At 44.1% G+C, this 23,262-nt stretch overlaps 1 protein-coding gene across 2 annotated transcripts in view; it reads left to right on the forward strand.

Moving 5' to 3' along the window:
- Positions 1-23,262, forward strand: part of SH3RF3 (SH3 domain containing ring finger 3) — a 477,464-nt gene that overhangs the window by 319,660 nt on the left and 134,542 nt on the right. The window contains exon 4 of one of the 2 annotated variants that reach the window (XM_029604598.1): positions 18,703-19,056. The exons of the other annotated variant lie outside the window; for it this stretch is intronic. Coding sequence (XP_029460458.1) covers positions 18,703-19,056 — 354 coding nt within the window. The remainder of the gene's footprint in view (positions 1-18,702; positions 19,057-23,262) is intronic. 2 annotated transcript variants of the gene reach the window in all.

Here is a 23,262-nt window from a genome sequence, read left to right on the forward strand (position 1 = left end):
AAATTAGTGACAGCTGCCTGACTTGGGCACTAAAATGCCTGATTATGATTTTCATCACTGTATGTGCTCTGACCGAAAAGTCCTAACTGAATCCCTCAAACTAAAAGGCAGTGGAGTCCAGAATTACCCAGAAAGAACCTCGTGCGACAGGGAGCGAGGATAACCCCAGAGCGGGAATCCCTTTTAGTGGCCCATAGGTAAACCACAAAAGATCTGCGGCCGCTGCTGCTGGGGGATAAAGCACCAAAAGAATTTTTCTCTATTTCCTCCAGTTCTACCTTCCCAGCAGCCGCCTCACTGACCCGAAACAAGGTCCAAACAGAAATTCAGAAAGAAAGAAAAGCAAGCAAAACCCTGCGAGACACCGTGCTGCAAACTGTGCCACCAATTCCACAGGAGCCTGAGATCCAGCGGGTGATGACTGAGTTAACCAGCTGGATTCCTCCGGCACTGGTATGAAAATTGCATCCCCACGTAATGGGTAAAAGTGCACACGTACTTTCACAATATGCACGCTTTTAGCTGGATTTAAAACTGGCCTTCCCGGGAATGCGGTTAGGTTGGGTGACTAAATTACACACGGAGACTTGATTTTTCGATTCTATGTGCATAGTTTTGCCCTCATCTCTCCCCCCCGACCACTACCACCACCATTCCTACACCTGGATAATTTTGTGCTCATGCTTTCGATAATAGCTATCCACGGAGAGGGTACCCGGGAAACGTAGAGAAGTGGTCAGAAATTAAAGATAAGCATGAACCACCTCTGTTGTCATGGGCTAACATACCCCAGAGAGTGACACGTCTGTAAAGGAGCATGTTTCCGGGTTAAGATAAATTGCTTCAGCGAGCCTTTGATCAGGATACAGCTTTCTTTTATTTTTGACATGGCCGTCTTCTCGTCTTCCTTTGGAGCTTCCGGCTCCGTCGGATTCCTACCCAAAGATTTTCCTTCTATTATATAACCACTCCCAAACCCCACCCCGCCAACCCTCTCTTGGCCTACCTAGTATGGTCATTGTAGTGACAGTCCTTTGACCAGGAGCCATGCACCAAGGCACCCTCTGGGACCTACCATCATGGATCTTGAATCTGGCCTATAGGTGCCACCCCGGAGCAATGACCACCGCTCCCTCCCCTCGAGGGTGATGAACACTGCCCCCTGCTGCGTGGACAGCCCGACTTGGGGTGCGGAGCCAGGAGCCTTCTGCGGGGCAGTACACAGCACCGCCATTCAGCTGCCGAGCTGGCCTTACAAGTCTTTGTATGTTGTGCAATATTTTATGCATTTTAATTATGCTGTGTCTCGCCTAAAGCATCTTGGTTGTATAGACGAGAAATAAATGTAAGATCTCTATAACTTTAAAAACACACACTGATATTCTAGAGCCTACAGTTTACTTGTATATTCAGGCAACATAATCCTTCACTCATTTTGAAGGAAGCTAATAAAATGAGTATAGCTCTCAAAAACTAGTTAAAAATGTATTAAGTTAGTCCAATAAAACGCCTGCAAATAAAATTCTGCTGCCGAAAGCGATGAAAGCATGAATGTGCAGCACTGAAGCTGATATCCGAGAGGTTTGTTTCATCATGCTGCCATTGAGTTGATTGCTGTCGTAACCTCGCTGAAAACTGGCATGCAGTATATTTCTACCTGATGGTTCAGTTAATTGCTATGCCAAACCTAGAGACCAACCATGGTGGTTGCTGAGAACCCTGGCATGAGCATCCCCTGCATATTCAAGATGTAGCATGAAATCTCTAGGGATCTTCCGTCTTGTGTCTATGGCAAAACTGTTTCCACAATGAGGCCTTTAATGTTCAGGCTCAACCTTGGCCTATCATTTCACCTAAAAAGATAAGGCTAGTATCATAGTACCCTATAAGGTACTGCATTGTCAACTACTTGCGCAGGTCAACCACAGGGCCAATTATTCTAAAATAACAATATTTTAACAAAACAGGTTAGCAATTTAGGAGCAGCAGGCAATGACTCACATATTTCATCTCTTCTTGCGGCCGATGAGGTTGTGCCTGCTCGAAGGGCACCAGATGTCAAAGTTCAATGTGTTGTGTTGCACCTCGGGGATTATGAGAGGCGTTCTGGTTTGGGCCATGATTGCTCCCACAGGGGAACTCAGAATATGCCAGCTTTATTTATTCACGTTGCCCTGCACCCTTCTAGGTGTCCATTCATTGCCTGGGTCTGTGGGGTTTATTTTGCAAGAGGGTTTGCAGAAACAGCGTAAGTAAACCGTCGGTCAGAATATCGGAGTCATTTCAGTTTAATGCTAGGTTGCCCAGTCTACATTCTGTGTACCCAAGGGATACGCACGCTGGAGCTGGGGAAGGAGATGGGCGTGCGTGTTGTTTAAAAAGGCCTTTATTATAAGCACACAGAGAGGGCAATAGAGGAGTTTAAATATGTCCCCCTCCTCCTCCACCAGCTTCTGACCGGATAAGTCATTAACCGATTAAAAGTTATCCGGATAAAAAAAAAAGAGGCGTTCCCGGAACGAGCCTGAAACTTAGTTGGGTAGCGCCGAATGTCAGTGCTTACCTTGCTAAATCTACCTGGGATGGGTGCAGGTGTAAAGTGATCTGAGTACCTGTATCCGGGAGCCATAGCTTTAACTGACTACATTAAAATGCGGCCACTTAAGGGGAGAAATAGAAGCATTCTTGTGGGCCTACAGGCCCAGTCCCCCCACGATGCTAAAAGGTTGCCCATTTGCTGACTGACTTTGAGTTAGCAAGGATTGGATTCGTTCGTATTTTTCTCCTCTGTTTCTGACTCCCCTCCCATTATTGATGATTATTGTGTGTTAGATTCGTGGACCCTTGGGCCAGCTGAGACGGGTGGTGATGCACTGTGGGGAACCCACAGTGGATGTCACAGCCGGGAGGCGGCGCTGAAGAGGTTGTCCTGGGATCCGGGCCTGTTGGACTTAGGTGCGATCCTCTGCAACCGAGGACCAGAAGAGAAGCCCTGAAGAGGTAGTCCAACAAAGCGGCTGAGCCCAGGAGGTCCGAAGAGACTTCACCCTTGGAAGTCCACGGTCCCCCGGGAGGAGCCCGTGAGGACCCAAGCCGCTGGGACTTAGGCGAGACCTCCAGGCGGGTGAAGAACAGGATACCTGAGGAAGACGAGAGGTCTGGAGCCGGAGTCCAGGCAGGGGCGGAGGCTGAAGCCGGAGTCAGTGGACGAGCCAAGGTCGGAAGCCAGAAGTCAGAAGCTGAAGTCAAAGCCAGGGACGGAAGTTGGAGTCGGAGGACAAGCCAAGATCGGAAGCCAGGAAACAGAAGCAGGAGAAGTCTGAAGAGCAGCAACTGGTGTCTCAAGAGCGTGAACCTCGTTGCAAGGCGAGGTTTAGGCCAAGCTGCAGTGTTTAAATACCCTGCAGCGTCTGACGTCATCCAAGGGCTGTCCTCCCTCTTCCTGCGCTGACCCCTTTAAAAGTTCGAGCCCCTGCGCGCACGAGTGCCTAGGGGCGGGGCAAAGCACGTCTGGTTGGAAGCATCTCCCTCGCAAAGGGAGAGCCGCGGCAGGAGCCAGGTCGGGCCTAGACAGCCGAAGAGAAGTTCCTGCGGCCCGGGCCGGCCCCGAGGTAGGTGGAGGGACCGGGGCACGGCCCGGGACCATAACATTGTGGGAGAGAATAGATTATTTTCATTAAATTGTGGTTAACTTTTTTATTTTATTTTTATGTTTCTGTTAACATTACTGTGCAAAGGTTTGTTCTTTGTAAAATTTCAAAATTTCAATAAATAAAATGGAAAAAAAAAAAATCTCCTTTAAGATGGTAACTTTAAAACGAGCAGGTGGGCGCCCATATATCCGTGCATCCAAGCGCACATACTCAGGACTTTTAAATTGTGAATGCAATTGTGCGCGCATGATTTAAAATTCGCCTATTACGCGTATATGTTCTCCTAATTTTAAGCGGTTACTCGGGCAAACGTAATTTACATATCTTCCTTCGGACTTTGTCGGCTTTAACGTGTACAGATAAGCAGATTTTAAAATATGTCTTCATGAATGACATTCCTGTTTTTACCCATTAGTCCATCAGTTTGCCCAGTCCATCTTTAGGTCATCCAGACCCACTCTGGTTCTTCAGCCTCCACTCCCCCCAGTTTATCCAGACCCCTCACCCAGTCAATTAGGCCTAATTAGAGATTTATGCTGACTTATACCTCATCAAGAGCAGAAGTAAAAATGTGCAGCTAAGAGGCCTCTGCATCGGCTTTAAAATACGGATTTAGGGTCGTAAATGTTGGCCCCTCCTGGGAACGCCGCTGTCACGACCCATCTCCGCTCCTTCTTTTTTTTTTTTTACTTGCAGACGCATATATATGCGTGCAATTTGCGGCTTTCAAAATACACGTTGCTTGCACTCGGCCAATATGCTTGCATGTATGGGCCTTTAAACACGAGCAACACTTTAAAAATTCACTCCTGATTGTCTATATTAAAACATAGGCGATTAGGTTTGAAAGTTATCTGGGTACATATACCTGGATAACCTTAGGCGCGTCTATTCGTGGGAAACTTTAGCCGGCTAACTTGCCTGCTTGCTGATTTTGACCTTGCATGCGAGACCTTGAAGTTTCTTTCCCCTCCCCAGAAAGGCTGGTTTCATGATTTTTTTTAGGTGTTTTTAGGTATCTGGTAGGACCTTTAGATACCAAAACGTAGGTAATATTTATTTTTTCCCGCCAAAACACGCACACGTGCAACCTCACATACCTAGTTCCTCCTATTTGTTGTTTCACGTTGGACTTTTATCTGGATTATTGCCAGCTCCACTTGCATGTAAGCGTTTCCTCAATGGGGAAAAGCTCTTTATTTAGAAGGGCGTGGAATGATGTGAAAAATGTACTGATGGTAAAAGGGAAGGAATTGGTACAGCTCTCCCAGTACTGCTCCTCCTTTTGTTTCCCTTAGAATTTCCTGTTGAGTGTTTAGCCTTTGAAAATTAGTCCAGGGAGGAATGCTTTCGGCCTCACGTGAAAACAGGCAAGGGTGCGATTGATAGGTTTTCATGGTTGGCGCCTAGGTGAACTACTTTGACTCGCTATCACTCAATTTCAATCAACTGTTGAATGAACCCATTCCTCTTCTTTTTAAAGCTTGCACGTTATTTTTCATATGCCGGATATGTGTTGTTCCTCTGTGCGACCGCATACCAATGTCATCTTGCTTATGATATTATTCTACTTGCAAGGTATTGTGGTGGCTGTGTTAGTTCACTTGAATATATAAGAAGTGCGGGTCAACAAACAGGTTGCAGGCGACACCTTTTGATTGGACTAACCATACCTCTGTGATTAGCTTTCATCATAGATCTCGAAAGATAGTTACAGATGCGTCTCGAGCATGTAAGGTGTATTTGTTGCTAGTTCCTGCTGAATTTCTTCAGAAGAAGTCTCATTAGAAAACATTTATTGATTCTTTCTTGTCCCAGCTGTTTGGTTCTCCTCAAAGCTACTTTAGCAGCTGGGAGAAGGATCTCAGATACCCGCGAGTAGTATATCTTGCAAGCAATTACGATGAGCCTGCTATAGCTAAGAAGACAGAGAGATCCAGACATAATAAAAATATAGTATCTGGTAGAAAATTAGTTAAGAAAACCGACAAAGTGATTGGGTAAAGATGATGGTCTTGAAAGGTTAATGAGACTACAATTCTCCTTTCATGAGTCTTTGCTATGTTATTTAAAAACACTGGATACTGTTGTCACTTCCTCCAGATACATAACAATTTTCTAATTTCTCTTGGCATCTGACTAACTGGAAGAAATCTGTTGTATTTTAGGATTTTTTTTTTGTTTTGTTTTCATAAGAAAATATTTACATTCAGATCTTTTCATGTCTTACGACTATTTTTGTAATTCTTTCCCAGTGGTGGGCTGCTTTCCTGGAGATGAATTTTAGCTGTTTGCTGTAAATGTGTGATACGGTTGGGTCACATTCTGCGAGCTCCCCCTTCACAGGGCAGTTTCATCTCTGCTGTTACTCTCTAATTGCTTACAATTTAGTTTTAATTGCTGGAACTCCAGGATGCCTTTGAAATGAAGTCCTCGTCAGTTGCAGCTTTTGTTCACTAGTCTCGTCAGACAAAATGAAAGCAATTTTAGCACTGTAAAAAAAAACAAAAAAAAAAACTTCACCATTAAAGCAGCACTGTCGGGGTTGTGAAACAGGGGTCAGAAAATTGCTCCCATTTCTTTGGAACTCCTGTAGCAAGCAAAAGGTGAACAAACTGAAGCAACAGGATGGAGCCATCCACTGAGCCAGCTCCTGTGGAGCTGCGACCGAATGTCTAATGCATCACCTTACGTGGCCTTTCCTGCTACCACACAGTTGTTGCAGGTGTTGGCCACTGCAGCATGGCTCACTGGGGCCTTTTGAGTTTTCCTTAAAAGAACCCTTCATGTTGACACTTCTCTTTTGACAGATGGAACAGTTTGCGGGCTCTCTATGAGCGATTACTGTGCCATAAAATAGTAATTTATAAATTCCATTGCATAACTTTATTGTATGTCAGAGTTTTGTATGCTCCAACGCAAAGCATCCTGAATCTTCTTCCTGTTCCCCACTGGGACTGTGATTCACCGCCTTTCACACCATGGAGAGCGTCCTTCTGGTACGTGCCAGTCATTTAAAAAATCAGTTTGCAGATGAAGTTGAAAGTTATTATCGTGTAGCATTCAGCCACATAGTAATAACTTATAAAGAACTGTTAAACTATTCCATTTGTCAATATGAAGTGCCTCTTTATAAAGGTTAAAACATTCTGGAGAGGGTGAAATCATAGTCTTCATAGTCCTTCATGTTGTGTAAAGGTTGTCATTGTGTAAACTTAATATTAAAGATGATTTAAAAGCTGAAAAAAAAACCCAGCCAAAATCTAGACAAAATGTAAGGCATAATTAGAGAGAAGACAGAAACACTAGGATAACAAGATTTATTTTACCATCCCTCACAGGTTCTCTTTTACTATAACATCAGTTTTATTTTCAATCCAGGGTCCCGGTCATTGCACCACAGCAACATCTGGTGGCCAGACTTAGGATCTACATCAGCTGGGTTTCTAGAGGGGAGCCGCGGTTTCTGGGCTTTTCTGTCATTCTCTTTGGATATATTCATTGTCTTTTAAGTTTTTTTTGGCAAGTTTGGGAGTACCCAAGCAGTTCCTTGAAGTTTCTGGTTCCCTACATTTTGGGGTGATTGATTGTTTTCTCCTTCCTCTGAACGGTCACGGTGAATTTCTCCTTCCGTTTGTCTTCCATAAAAATGCACGTGGGAAGCGAAGGTCGCCTTTCTTGCTCCCCCGATGTGTTTGGGCTCCAGGAAGCTTTTGGGTTCGTTTTTGGGGAGGGTTTACTTTCTGCATGGTTCTTCAATAAATTGAATTCGAAAAACCAGACTTCTCTTTTGGGGGTGTTTCTACTGCATATCGCTGTCTTACGTTAGAGATCTGGGCCAGGTTCTTGCTGATTTTCGGTGTCCCGTATGTAGGATGCAAGTCGGGACCAAGATGTATGATCGCATGAATATTATATGCAGGTCTGCATGTCTCAAGCTAAAAGACTGGTGTTGTGATTCCCTACCTGTAAGAGCTTGAAACTTAAGTAAGTACGGTAGATACTGCAGCTGCCATAAAAAGGCTTCATGCCTTACATTTTAAACTTGACTGAAGAAAAAAAAAAAAAATTAGATCTCGTACCAAGTACCGTATCTCGTCATAAGAGTATGAGTATCAGAGCAGCAGCTAAATTAAAAATAATGTGGGCTAATAAAACACATGATTACGGTAATAAACATCAGACGAACTCCAGAGATAGACGAGAAAAGCAGGAATCAGCATTAGCAGCGCTGGAGAACCCTGAGTGCAGAGGAGCTGGCGAAATGTTCCACCGACGGGGAAAGTTTTGATGATATAACCCTCCCACGGCCTTTTTTTTTTTCATAACGTTCAGACAGACTTCACCCTGCACTTGAGAAATAATTACTGGAAACAGATTTTGTTCGAGAAAGCAAAGGGACGTACAGGCTCCTCTCAATAAAAAAAAAAAAAAAAGTAAAGAACACACAAACATCAGTTTATTGGAACAATCAGGAGGTAAAGAGAGAGAAATCAAATGCACAAGAGCAAGAATGAAGCAGTAAAGCCATCCTAATGTGCTGTACCAAGCAAGAGATATCTTGTGGATATCCAATGGCAGAGAGAGACCTCCGGACGATAAGACGCATAGTGGCCAGATTCCCAAACGTTCACGTCTCCTCAGAGGCTTCCGGCAGTGGGGCTATTACTTGATGTATAGGGCAGCTAATAAAGCAGGGAGAGCAAGGCCAAGGGGATGAGACATTTTATTTCCAGTTTTTTTTTTGGGGGGGGGGGGGGGGTTCTGAAAATGTGTGAGCTTTTCTTAATTCCTATATTTATTTATTTATTGATAGGATTTTATATAGCGTTCTTCCAAATATAGAACAGAATGGTGAACATGCTAAAAACATACCCAGTATGTACGTAAATCAACATTACGGGTCTATAAACCAATTCACAGTCTTATACGTTTATACTGTCCAGCTGAATAATACATGCATAGGGACAGTTTCAGTACCTCTCAGATGGATAATCAGTTTGTAAAAAGCCAATGTACAGAGCCAAGACCTTTTCCTAAAGCATTCCTGTTAACTTCTTTCCAATTCTTTAGCCATTGATACGTGTGGATTGGGCCTTGTAGATGGTTTTGAGCTTATTTAGATGAAGCAGTGTGTGTCTGAAATGTGCAAGCCAGCTGCTTCTAAGCCTTTGTTCGAGCTGAAATCATGGCAGGGGTAGGCTCAGCGCGCTTCCTTCGCCCTAGTCCAGATGTTAGTGATGTCAAGAGATGACATTTGCATAGAGGCAAAAAGGAAGAATGAAGCTCGTGCATGTTCTAAGAAAGCTGATAATCTTTTCCATGATTCAGATCGGGTGCTGGTCTAGAAACCCACATAAAAGGGGGTTTATTTTGTTTCCGAAGATATGCAGGGCGTCTGAATATGTGTATTTAACATAGGATGTGGATATATATACATACACACATGTATATACTGTGATCCTAAAGCAAGCAGCACTTATTGAAGCTCAGTCACTGTTTGAACGAATACAAAGCCAAGAAGTCACAGGAAAATTGATTAAAGTTCCCAGTCAAAGGTTTATATTACAGCTGGAGTTCAATATCTCTTGATCTCTCTCTAAAGCACATATACATATGTGTTCATATAGATCTTATTTACGGGATATACCTAGGGACCTTCATTTTCAGGTTTTATTTTATTTTGCCTGAGGATTTCAATGCTGTAACAAATACAATTCAGTGGAAAAATGATTAATATAATACAAATGAGAAAAATCAGTGGGAAAAGTCATCTTTACACTGATTTCTTCTTCTGACGTTGAAATTCCCAGGAAGAAAAAAATAAAAGCCTGGAAATGAAGGACTCTCTAGGTATATCTGGCTTCCCTTTGCTGTAGCTCAGCTTCTGTGTGCTTCTTTTAACAGTGCAGCACACAAACCGGACTTCGTTACGTTTCTCCAAAGCTTTCGGGTGACTCTTGCAAGCGGTGCTGTGCTTTGGAAGGGGTTTTCACGCTGACGCTCTTAGGCGTGCATGAGTGTGAGTGTGTGTGCGGGTCTGTGGTATGTATTCTTTCCTCCATTTCTGCACTGAAAAAAAAATCTGTTTTAGATCACACAGGGAATGCTGGCGCTTTCTCTTCCCTTTCATGTAAACCGTTTCCAGAAGAATCTGTTCTGCATTGGTTTTTTCATCAGCGTGCCAAAATGTAAATCAGAGGCTTGTTGCAACAACTTGTTATATTAGGTCAATGCTACGAGCCATGGACTAATTTGCTGTTTCTCACAATGTGGGATTCCACTGTTGCATTGCTTTTCAGCAATGCCTCTTTTCAATGAACTGCCAGCAGTTGCATTTTACGTTTTATAAGAACCAGTACCAAAAATGTACTTCACAGAACAAAGCAAAGAGGGTAAGACTTGTGAATGTACATTAGTTATCTTCAGCCGCTCCTCAAAAAGGCCTGCTTTTTTAGGATAGCCACGGTGACTAAACATGAAGCACTTGCATAGATTTGTTGTAAGACCTGGATTAATTGACCTATCTGTGATGCCGCTCCACCCAAGTCTACCTGGAGAGACCGGTCTGTTCCTGGTTTTGCCCCATTGCATGCATGGAGTTGCAGTGCCCATTTCTCTGAGGGAAATCAGAACTACAATCCCCTGTGCAGGCAACGGGGCAGAACCAAGACTGGATCTGCCTCCTCCATTTGACGTGGGTGAAGTGACCGCTCCTAGTTGCTCTGTTAACCAGATCTGTTTTAAGGCATAAGAACCTTATCTCACAACAACGTTTATGCAGAGATTGCCCAGAAAGACAGATGGTCAATTCACTATGGCCACGTTCAAACTGTTTTTATTTTGAACTGGTTAATTTGCTGCTTGCTTTTAAATTTCAAATATTGTTTGTATTACATTTACAATTGATGTACTTGGTGAATGTTGAAAAGCAAAAGTAGAACTAAAATGAAACTGCATGTATTTTGAGTTTTAATGATTATATTAGAACATAAGATATGCCATTTTGAGTCAGACCAAAAACATCCTAAAAACAGAGAGGCTGATATTCAGCCGCCGAGCAGCTAATTAAGGAAGCTATTTTCCAAGCCGCGATAGGCCCTTGTCGCGGCGGTAAGATTTAAACTAGGGGGAAGGGGAGGAGTCGGGGCGGAGTTAGGGAGGGGCATATGTTAATCGGCGGTGGCACCGCCGGCAGTAGCATGGGGAATGGCACCATGGCGCTATGCCTGTGATAGCCTGCAGCCAGTCGCACTGCGGCTGGCAAAACTGCACCGCCGTGGTGCGGCCGGCTGCGGGCTATCGCCCGACTGCCCCCTGCTTTTCCCCCCTGTAGCCGGATATACTCTGTCCTCCAGCCCCCTCCATAAGCCAAGGACCGCTTGCAGCTGCCCAGATGAAATCAACAGAGGGACAGGCAGCAGCCAAAGTCTCAGCAGCAGAATCAGTCAAAGTGCAGGACCAGTTTTTAACAATTTTGAGACCCGCTTCCCTACCTTCGGTGGGGGCGGGGGAGGGTTTTGTCCTTCCTCCTGGAATAGCTCCATGTTTCCAGTGGGTCCTATAAATTATGGAGTATGTCTACCACTTAACGCTTCTCTCACTCTTCTCCCACCCAGCAGTCTTGGACTCTGACCCTTCTCACTTTGCTCAACTGGAACTGGAAATGGAGTTGCCCCTTTAGCCGTCAAACCTGGCTCTCCTCAGTAGTGCGACCAGGGATTCTGTTCCAGATATTTCCTAATGCCCAAAAAGTCGGGGGAGGGGGGGGGGGTGCTAAGGGCCCGTATTGGACTTGTGGAGCTGAACAAGTTGTTGGTATGGGAGAGGTTCAAGATGAACTCCCTCCAGACTAAGGGTTCTCTGGACACTGTGTGTGCGCCCCCTTGCGCGTGCCGACCCTGGATTTTATAACATGCGCGCGGCAGCGCGCGCATGTTATAAAATCGGGTGTGCGTTTGTGCGCGCCGGGTAGTGTACCCCGCGCGCGTAGGAATTAAAATCGGCCCCTTGGTGTACTTGGATTTCAGCAAGGCCTTTCACACGGGTCTGCATAGGTGGCTTAAAAACAAAGTGCGTGCCCTAGGGATGAGCCCTTATGTGACTGGCTGGGTTACAAACTGACCGAGTAGGAGTCAACAAAGTGTAGAGGTGAATAGCGTTCACGCTAAGGAAAGGGGGAGTACCAGTGCCCTGCTGTAGGGATCGGTCCTTGGTCCGGTTCTGTTCTGTTCAACATTTTATTTAGCAATAATACAGAAGGGCTGTCGAGAAAAGTTTGGGGGTTTTTTTTTGCGGGATCTCCACTTACTGTGGGCCCCAGTATAGGACTGTAGGAAGCATAGGAGTGGAGCGTACCCTGTGTGGTGGCCCCTGCCTGCTCAAGAGCAAGTGGGTCATCTGTGTTTGGCGTTTGCAGAGAGAGGATCTGTTTGGTTGGGTTCCCCTGTTGCTGGTGGGCCAGACCGTACACCCCGGAGTGCACAAGACAGGCCCTTTCTAGTCCACAACCTGGCAAACAAGGGTCACATTCTTTTGGGATTTTGTAATAATCTTTTGGATTTCGTTGAGATTTTTCCGGTGTCCCCCCCTAATTCTGGCTTAAGGAGGGACCAGTGTCCTGCCCTGCAAAGGCTAGGAAGAGAGAAGCGGCGGGATGGTGGTGACTTTGATCACATCTCTAGGAAACGTCACAAAAGACCATTTTTTTTGTCTTTTGGTTTCGGGAGAAAGTTTTTGCCCACACTTCCCGCCCTTCAGTGGGGAAAGAGAGGAGTATTGTCCCCTGCTGTGCTGATTTGGGACTTTCAGCCAGAAAGATCCAGTATAACCTCTAAAAGGAGAAATGGGAGTGCAAAAGAGTTTCATCTGGAGTCTCTAGCCCCAGGAGAAAGAAAGGGCTGAGGGAATAGGAAATCTTTTGGAAAACATCTGTGATCTCTGATACTGCTTCAGCTTTTTGGAAGGAAGAATCAGGTTCAGCTAGGGGGACCCCATTCCATACTAGGACCCAATCTTACCATACCCCAGAGGAAAGGTTGTCCTAGTACCTGCTACCCTGACAGACGTGCCGATTAAGCAGTACTGTGGGTTTGGATTTAACGGTGAGGACATTTGTTTGGTGCCAGTTGATAACTTCTGAAGATATTCTGCAGTAATTCTTTTTCTTCTGGAACATCCTACCTGAGTGGCCGTCATGGTTATTCGGCAGAGAGAAAAACTTGAAAGACTGAGAGTACACCTTCTAGAAAGGTCAACCCCCCCTATGCACTGGGCCCTGGAGACAGGTAAGCAGGACTAAGCCCGCTGACTGAGTGTGACCCCTGTCTTTACAGCATGAACTGGAAGAGGGACTACACGTGAATGATGCCAGAGCTTGCAAGAGGGTAGGCAATCCGTGGAAATGGACCTGTTTAGCATTTGACAGGAATCAGGTTGTGCCTACCTGACTGATGGCAGCGTCAGGAGTGCAAACTGCCTCATGTACAGAAACTGGATCTGCACCCAGTTTTTAGGAAGAGCATGGAAGGGACTTTGCAGACACACATTTGTAAATAATTCAACCTTACCACTTCCTGCAAAAATTGTAAACACTACAACCCTGTTTGAATTATATTTAATGATGTTACCTATCTTAATCTTCCTGCCCTTATGTTAACTCTACTGGTTCTATGTATCTCTTCACTTTGTTAAACTGTTCCGTGTAAAACAATATGATGTGAAAACGAATACCGGCGTATAAAAACTTGAAATAAATAAATAAATCCGGAAGGTGTGGATAACATGAAGAGGGATCCCTAAGGTTTAATGCTAAAAATTGCATTTGGGTTGCAGAAATCCAAAGGATTAAGGGTAAGGTTCTGTACTCAAAACAAGAGCAGGATCTTAATGATCGTAATGTGATCAAACAGGTAGATAAGGCAATGGCAGAAGCCAGAAGGATGCTTGAGCGCATAGGGCAAGGAATAGCTGACAAGAAAAAAGGAGGTAATATCGCCTCTGTGCAAGCCTTGATGGGATCTCATTTGGAGTGCCGCGTACAATTCTGGAGACTGCGCCTTCAAAGGACACAAACCAAACAGAGTCAATCCAGAAAGCGACTACTGAAATGGTCAGTGGTCTTCCTTCTAAAGCATCCTCCCCTTTTTTCAGCCATTAAAATAGGTTTCCTTGGGGGTTTTTTCCTAGGTTAATAATTTTATTTGTTGAAATAACTTGGTTCTAACTGATGGGCCTTTTCACGTAGCTCCTCCTGCTTCAGCATTCCTAAAAGCTGTCCCTCAAACTCCCGTTAATTTTCCCCTAAACGAAATGACAGAAAAGCCAATTTCCCGTTAAATTCCGTGTTGTGAGATTGCTTCCTTATTTCGGAAAGTGAGGTGTATTACACAGTCCCGTGTTAGGAGTGCCCTGGGGATTACGCTTATTAGAAAGGGTAATGTAGTGAATTCCCGAGATCATCTCGTAGTCTGTTGTCACGGACTCAGATTTAGCTTGGAAATTATTATTCACAGAGTGGGGTACATATTTTCTTGTCAGTAACATCTTGTTTTCATGACTGAATCCTTCAAGCGCATCATCTGCTGGCACTGTTACAGAATCTGTTAGGGCGTGGCACATAGAACAACGAGCTGATTGCAGGGGTTACGTTCTCCAGTCTCTCGTGTTTTCTAGTGAAATGTATTTGCTTTTCTTGATTAATCATGTGAAACCCTAAGCCTTTCTAATTCAGCTCCCCAAGGGACGGCTGAGCTAATGCTGTGACAGCAGGGATGATTTTTTTTTTCAGCTGCTTTTGGGCAGCAACTGGAAATGCTTGGAATGTAGTATGTGCCCCCCCTTCACGTGGAAGCACTGTAAACGCAATCTCAGCAAATCTTGGAAGCTCTGACGTGCTTCATGAGCTCTCCTTACCTGTTGCGTAACAAAACGTTTTAACGACAGACGAATCCTTCACGTACGTGTCCAGTGTGAATTCCTGCCCGGTGGTTATGTCCGGTGTAAGAGGGGCTAGACCTGGGGGCAACAGGAGGAGCAAGCCAAGGGAGTATTTACAAAAGGGAAGGGAGCTATCAAGTCAATGGAAAAGCTGGACCAACTGAGGGACACAGCAGCAGCACCAGAAAAGAGGTGGCTGAGTGTAAAGCGTAGAGTTCAGACTGGACAAGAACGGAGACGAGAAGAAAAGATAAGGTGCGCCAGGAGTCACAGGTTTCAAGAGCAATAAAAACAGGGGAATGGGGCAATCCGGGTGACACGAGCCAGGGCATGCAGGGGGTGCCACAGGGGACGACGGAAAGGAAACTGATGGGTGAAAGGGAAGGATAGGACTCATTGAGCAAGGAGTAGAGGGAGCTTGGGATGGTTGTTGTTGGGGGTGGGGGGGGAGAGATGACAGAGAAGAAGGCCAATGATTGTTGAGAAAATAGAAAGCTGAGCCTTGCATTTACTGTTTGCCTGAGCGGAGCCTGGTCATCACCTTTTACTGTAGCTGAGCCTATTTTATTTTCTCTCTCAACTCACCTAGCTCAGTCGTTGTGGTGAAAATCCTCGGCCGGGGGGTGTGCACTAGGGCTCCTTCCAGAGCTCTTTAAGTCTAAGCCACTTAGTATCAGTGTCCCCCACTCTCCGGAGCTGTAAATGTTGCCTCTGCTGCATCCTCACTTCAGCTGGCCCGGGGAGCAGGAATAAAACCCAGGTGCCTCTGCATGGGAGTGTATGTCAGGGGACACTTGGGTCATAGGGTAAGGATGGTTGAAGAGTCTCAGAGGGTAATTTTCAAAGCTGTTTTCGCAGGTAAAATGGAAATGGCCCATCCTAAAATTGCCCGCTTGATAGATGGGTAAACCTATGTGCATAAATGTATCCGGATTGAGCGGAGGTGTTGCCTGGGGCAGGGTTAGAGAGGGGTTTGCACTGAAACGCATATATATATATATATATATATATATATATATATATATATATATATTTTTTTTTTTTTTATTTTTTTTTTAAATTTATTTATGTAGCCTTTTCAAAAACGTATGCACAGAAAATTTCCTGGCAAGTTTCTGCCCGCATGATAGAAGGTATCATTGTGCATGGGTAGCTTGGGTGGGGTAATCTTCAAAGCAGACACTTTGAAACTTGGTGCAACCCGTGTGGGTATTTGATGGCCGATTTATGCGGGGTGGGACAAAAGTAGCCACTTAGTGAGTAGGCTGCATCTGAGACAGTAAAGTGAAATCTCAGTGAGAAGCAGAGCCAGGTCAAGGTCAAGATACGGGTCAGACAGTAAAGATCGGAGTCAAATAACTTAGGCTGCAGAGCAAAGGTTTGAGGCAAAAGATCAGTCCAGAAGGTACACACACACACACACTCACACTCACACTCACACTACAGGGAGATAGAATCAACACAGGAGCAAGGGCAGAACAGCCTTTTAGGAAATAGGTACACATGGAGCCGTGGCTGCAGAGGGGGTTTAAATAGGGCAGCCAATCAGGGCTGGCTCTTGCTGAGCCAATGAGCTGGTGGCTGGGTGGAGCCTAAGCAGCCAAAGTGGGTAAGTTTTACTAGGACGTTCTGCCACCCTCGCTTGGATTTGTGGCTCACTAGTAAGCGTGCCGCACTGCTTGCTCCATGGGGGAGCCAGCTCAAGACATCACTGCCACTGAGTCACTTAGCTGGCCCGGCTCAGGTCATTTCGTTGTATTAACACAATTGTATGGTTATCGCTTGACATCATTTCTACGTTGGAATTCAGAGCATTTTGAAAGCCTTATGGTCCAAACACAGATTTAAAAAAATAGTACTCTAAATCATTTTAGCATGGGTTATAATAGCAGAGAGAACAAAAAAGAGAGAGGTGGAAGTGGAGTTGGAAGCAGAGAGTGTGGCGAGAAAAGAGAAGAGAAGATGGAGGGTGGCAGAGAGAAGGTTTTCTCTTTTGTATGCGCTGCAATCTGCACTTAGCGCTACCCTGCAGATGGAAAATTCACAGTGAATACCGCACATGTTAATGGTCTCCAGTATGTAGAGTGCAAATCCCTGAAGAGCTCATTATCCTTATTAGCCTGCCTGTTACAAAATTGGCCTTCGCAGCGACATTTAACATTGTTTACCGTGACTTAACAGGTGCAACAACACTTTAGTGCATAGGGCGAAGTGTGATCCTAATCCCGATAAACATCTTTACTGTGTGCTAAAGTCGTTACCAGACTTCACAGGCCCCTTACAGCCATGGTTCATTAAAGGTGCATTAAACGTTAACACGGCGAAATGCACATTGTTGGAGAACAGCGGTTACTGAAAATATTGCATGTTTTTGCGCGTTAACACTTAACGAGCCTTCCTGAATAGGGCTGATAGTGACTGAAAGAAAACCAGTAAAGCAGATGGGTGGGGGTAATGCCTTTATTTGGCAAGTTTTCAGGGCCATTAACTTCCCTTGCTCAGGTTGAAGGTCCTTAGGGTGGCAGAGGGGTGCGGGAGGGCTGGGGTGAGTGATTGGAACAGACTGCAAAGTGTGTTATGTAAGCGTGTTATGTGTAAGGTGTGCCCTCCGAAGAGGAGGTGTAGCCTCGGGCAAGTGCCCGTGTGCGTGTGTTCGGCAAATTAACCCGAGGATGTTCCAACGCGTTGAGTTCACTTTGAAAAATCCTCGGCAATGTCTGCGTGCAGAACGTGCATGCAGTCGTCACCGATGTGCGGCGCTGTTTAATAATTACCCTCAGGGCCCCCAGGCTGTATTCTAATAGCGTGATGTGCAGCGGGACATAAATCTTTTGTCTCCGGTGCACGGAACTTATTGCGTGAGTTTAAATTCCCATTTTCATGCTCTTTGCTAAAATAAATAAATAAATAAAAGATTGTGTATTAATGGAGCCCTGTTGAGAAGACACATCTGGTTATTCCAATTGGGATGTATGTAACGGTCATTACAAGATTAGATGCATTTCTAATGTTAGTAGCCAGAGCACGTTTGTGTCTCCACTTGAGACAATACTAATGAAACTGACATGCCACAGAAATCTAAAACCCCAATCTTATTAAATTAGCTATAAGCTATCCTGTTACTTTTGGAATTTGCTAGCAAACTATTTCAGCTTGTGCTGCCCGGGTGACGGTATATCTTTCTCCTCGTCCTCCTGTGTCAGTTTCCTCTCATTTAGGGTTTTCCTCTGCTCTATTTACTGTAGCTAAGCTGTAACACCCACTTGAATTAAGACGAACCATCTGGTTGCCTTGGAACTTGAAGCCTGCTGGCAGTCATTAGGGGCTGCACCAGGTTAGAACATGATGAAGTGCGAAATTGTGGGACATTGTTGGAGAATCCAAGTCTGAAAGGGGGATCAGCTGTCGATGGCAAAGCTGGCTTAAGTGTAATGGACTGTGATAGCTTCAGTAATGGCTCTATATTGTGTAGTGCAGCTGCTGAAATGGTGTTTTAATTGAAGGGTGTCGGTGTGGCTCACTTCAGCTGGTCCCAGCATTATTGGTACATGATTGGTTATAGTTTGTGTGTCAAAGTGTGGGCCTCTCCCTGCTACAGATTGCTTTCCGAGCGGTAAACTTGCTTTTAGTTTTAAAAATTCTGTGCGCCTAATTTTGTCCCTTTTGCTTTTGTAAACATGGTGATAAAGGACCACACTGAGGTTAAAGGGGGGGTCTCATCAGAATAAACCGAGATGTAGTCGACCATTGGGCAGTATGTCCCGCAGCCAATAGTCGTCTTTCTGTATTAGTGGAAAAGTTTAGTCTGTGTCATTATATTCAGTAGGGTCTAAAAATTCAGGCACCATGGCTGGCATACGTATCATGCCAGTTGAGGAGATAACACACCAGAGAACGCCACGACAGATCGATAGGCTTGGCCGATTCCACTTTCCTGGTGCACGTCTCCATTTAGTGTCGGGGGCCCCCTAAGTATTTTTTGATTTTTCCCCTATTTCTTGGTTTTAGCATCGTCAGCAGGGAAGAGAGATGGCGAGTTGGAATTTGACAGCATTTTAATTTTTTTTCCCCCTACCTTTCTTTTGTTCCCCCCCCCCCCTTCTGCCCTTAGCTCAACGAAACTGCAAAGCAGCTAATTGAGACAGACAAGGCCTGCTTGGGTGCGACGTCTGCTTGCGAGGTCCCTTTGCCGGCTGACACCAGTGTGGTAGTCAGCACGGCCCCGTGCTCTACACTAACGCGCACAGGAGCCGTCGGTGCCATTCAGCGGCGCATCGACGGCAGGAAGAATGCCAAGAAGCGCCATTCCTTCACCGCCCTGAGCTTGACGCACAAGTCCTCCCAAGCCACGAATAACAGGCACTCCATGGAAATCAGTGCACCAGTTCTGATCAGTTCTAGTGACCCCCGAGCTGTTGCCAGAATCGGAGAACTGACTCATCTTTCATCCGGTGCTCTTGTCCAGGTAAATATATATACATATATATATATAGAAAATATAAGGGTAGCTTTGAGCTCCGCTTTACAGCTGAGATTCGGACCCCTGTACAGTGACCCACGGATGGCATAAAATGTCTCTGGTATTGCTTATGTAGTAGTTCAGTGGTTCCCAAGCCAGTCTGGTTCTCAGGATGTCCATCATGAATATGCATGAGATAGATGTTTGCACGATGGAGGCAGTGCATATTCTTGGTGGATATCCTGAAAACCTGACTGAATATGTCCTAAGGACTGGGCTGAGAATCCCTGTATTGGTAATTATGTAGATATAGTAGTAGTATAGTTGTAGTATATATAGATGTAGATAGATAGATATAGTTTACAGTAATGATTATACACACATATATTAGTACAATGAATGAAAGCTGGCTTAACCCATTTTTTTGGCCTGGTTTTTGTTTGATTCTGAATACTACAGTTCATAGTTTTGGATGCTCCTCTTACTTAGCACCTCCCACCATTATGAATTTAAATGAACTGAGTGCTTCTGTGCTTACCCTCGCCAAAACGCCATATGGGAGCCCTATTCATTTGTATGTAAAGCAGGAACAGAGCAAGGACGGCTGTGAAGTGGCCGCAGGAAAGCAGCATTTTGGGTTCTAAGAAAGTGGGTGTGGTCGGAATGAAAGGGGGCCCAGCTTTCATTCCAAAACAGCGTACAGCTCTAAGCAATAACACCTCTTAAGGTGAACTAGAAAGGACACCTCACAGCCAAACCTCAGGAGGAAACAGCGGAGCCAAGAGATGACAAGCGCCTATTTTCTAAGAAATGAACCAAGTGCTATTGCTTACAGACGGTAAAAAAAAAAAAAATCATCAATGTGCAATCAGATTGCCGCTTGTCTACATTTGCAAAATGTTATCTAGGGTTCTGTTGTCCAGTCCACCTGATAGAGAGAGATCCAGTGTGCCCAATAATGCTGTCATCATGCCTTGCTTACGGATAACTTTACTAAAATAGCAGCATTTTAGTTTCCTTCTCTCTCTCTCTCTCTCTCTCTCTTGCTGCTTCCATTGACCTATTGAGTTGCATTCGACCAGCACAGTCAAAAAAAAAAACAAGAAAGAAAGAAAGAGACACACTGCCTTTTCAGTAGGTTTCTACAGAAGTGCAATTTAGAAACACCGTGTAGGTGAATTGAATTACATGCCTCCTTTGCAGCTGGATGGTTTATTAGAGTTGACCACTGAAACCTTGAAAAATGGAAAATGTTTTCAATCAGATGGCGTGACCGTGTTGCTTTCGCCTCGCGCACTGCACAAGATTGCAGTCTGAATGGAATCCAGCTCCCCTACGACAGGTATTGGTAATAGAAATGAGATCTCAAAGGACTAGGGAAAAGCAATGTTCTCACTGAGCTTCTCGCTGAGCTCCAGGAATTTTATTTATTTATTTTTTAATTGACAAGGAAGCATCATGATTTTGTGTTATCCAGAGCATGCTATTCTAGGTACAGTACCAGATAAAATGCAGTTTGGGCCCCTCCTCCGCTCAACGTTCCCCCTTTTAAAATTCGCTTTGACTTGTGTCTTCACAATTGACCGGAGCAGGACCTTCCAAGATTGGTGAGGAATGTCCTAGCTGAGGAGCAGGAAGGAGGGGGTTCCCCCTGAGGCTGCAGCTCTCAGCCATGGCAGCATCTGTCCTGCTGGCGTCGTAGCGCACTCCTCCTCTGTTGAGGTGATGGGGGAGGCACGGGAAGTGACGTCAGGCAGGACAAGCCCTCCATGCCTTTATGTAGTTTTCAAGACTTTTTAAGCTGTAGTAATTGAATTGGTTCACCTCATTTCTTCACAACAGATCTTTCCAGGTAAACATTAATAACTCCAAATCAGAGACAATATCGCTGGAAACTGGAGTCCCACAAGGCTCGGCCTTATCAGCCACACTTTTTAACATATATCTCCTCCCATCATGTCAACTGCTCTCTGGTCTCAGCATTACCTACTTTATGTATGCCGATGGCATCCAAATTATCATACCGATTACAGACTCATTAGAAAAAGCATTCAGACTCTCAGCCATGTATCTCAATGTCATAAACCAACTCCTAACCCATTTGACACTCTGCCTTAACATGGATAAGACCGAATGCATCCTGCTTGAAAGAAAAACCTCAATAAACAATCCAAATAATACTATGCAAATTGACAATTCAATTATCAAGCTAGGTGATGAAGTGAAGGATCTTGGTATAAAGATAGATCAAGAATTGAACTTTAAAAAACACATATCTATGAAAATAAAAGAAGAATTTAACAAACTACTAATACTTAAACGCTTAAAACCACTCCTAAATCAACATGACCTTAGAATAATACTACAATCTTTGATTTTTATGAGCTTTGATTATTGTAATTCGCTGCTATTAGGCCTACCCAAATCAACTATACGACTGCTTCAAATCCTCCAAAATGCATCCACTAGAATTCTTACGGGTCATAAAAAAAAAAAAACGGAACACATCACCCCTGTTCTAAAAGTACTTCACTGGTTACCCATTAACAAGCGGATCGAGTTCAAAGTACTCTCCATCTTATACAAGACAATATATGGCAAGGAAGTCGAATGGCTAAACGCAGTAATCTGAATGTATACACCACAGCATAACATGAGATCGGCAAATAAGGCCTTATTAGCAATACCATCAGTCACATCTGCCAGACTGACTATGGTATGGTAGAGAGCGATTTCACTGGCAGGACCGAGCCTGTAGAACGCTTTACCTGAAAATTTAAGATACAGAGCAATTTAAAACTATTTAAAGCATTTAGAGACGGCATAGGCTAAACTGCATTTCCACATCACCACATCACTTCACATAACTATTCCATTAAATTAATCTATGTCTTTACCAGGTACATTACTAAGGTTCATTGTTTTATGAAGGTTGAATCTCTATTCTAACAGTTATCTAGGTGATTAATTTATCTATTTAGTTTAATCTTATGTTATTTTATATATAATATGTTTGTTTATTTACAGTTTGATGTATTACTAATTTTATATCAGTGAGTTACCTTTTTGTGTCTTACACATGGATTCTTCTTATGTTTATGTTATACTGTCAACCGTTGTGAAGGCAAGTACCAAACAACGGTATATAAAAGTATACAAATAAATGAATAATTTAGGGACAGCTAAAAAAAAGGAGAATAAGCTAAATGCTAAAAAATACAACATATCATGCGATAGTTCAGCTGTATATCTTCTAGACTTAAGAGTATCTTGCCCGAAGGCAAGGGGGAATCAAGCTAAATATCTTCTTGTAGTCCCTCCCAGCTTTGTCATACTATGATTTCAGTCCATGTTTTTGCTGTAAATTACAAACTCATGACTAATATTATGTTACACTACTTAATAAAGGTGGCAAAAGTACAAACACTTTTGTGCTTACGTTAATCACTTCATGGTACCTAAAATGACATCATCCCATATGCTTTCCTGGAAAGGAATAGCTTTGGGAGTTCAGGAAAGAGACAGCAGTATGCTAGCAGAATTGTTTTAGATAATTTAGTTGGCAGTTAAAACAGATGAAGTGCATTTTTTCATTCAGATTTGTGTTCTGTTTCTATGGTGATGTTAATGTTTAAAGTTTTTGAAAGCCTTTATTTAGCCATTTCCTCCATGATGGAGCTAAGCAAACTGAGAATGGTGCTACTGTGTACAACACTAAATACAACATGCTGTTAAGTGGTCTTCAAACCAAACTGCTGCATCAAGGATTACTCCTAGGTTTCTAGCTTCCTCAGTTAGCTCATTAGTCTTATAAGAATCATAGAGAAAGCTAAGATTGAAATGGCCTACCAGTGGGACTGAAAGAGGCTACAGATGTGCATTTGTTATTACCAAATGCAAAAAATGCAATGAGTGAGGTTGTTTTTGATTCGTTTCAAATGGAATGAGCCAAAAATAGCCTCCTACGAAAATACCTGAAAATTTTGGAATATTTTCGTATTCATTGCATTAAAAAAATAATGGGTCTCTGGAGAGACCATGCCTCGGTGCTGGACTGGGCATCGACACTTGGTCCCACCTCCAAAGCCTAGACTTGGCCCCAGTGCTGGGACTGGCCTGAGACCTAGTCCCAGTGCCAAGGCCTAAACGCAGGCATCTCAATGTGTTTTTCTTGTCCTGAGATTTCAATAATGATGACGCTTGCTTGGAGGA

The sequence above is a fragment of the Rhinatrema bivittatum genome, chromosome 5 (genome assembly GCF_901001135.1).
Source record: "Rhinatrema bivittatum chromosome 5, aRhiBiv1.1, whole genome shotgun sequence".
In the NCBI taxonomy this organism is placed as follows: domain Eukaryota; kingdom Metazoa; phylum Chordata; class Amphibia; order Gymnophiona; family Rhinatrematidae; genus Rhinatrema; species Rhinatrema bivittatum.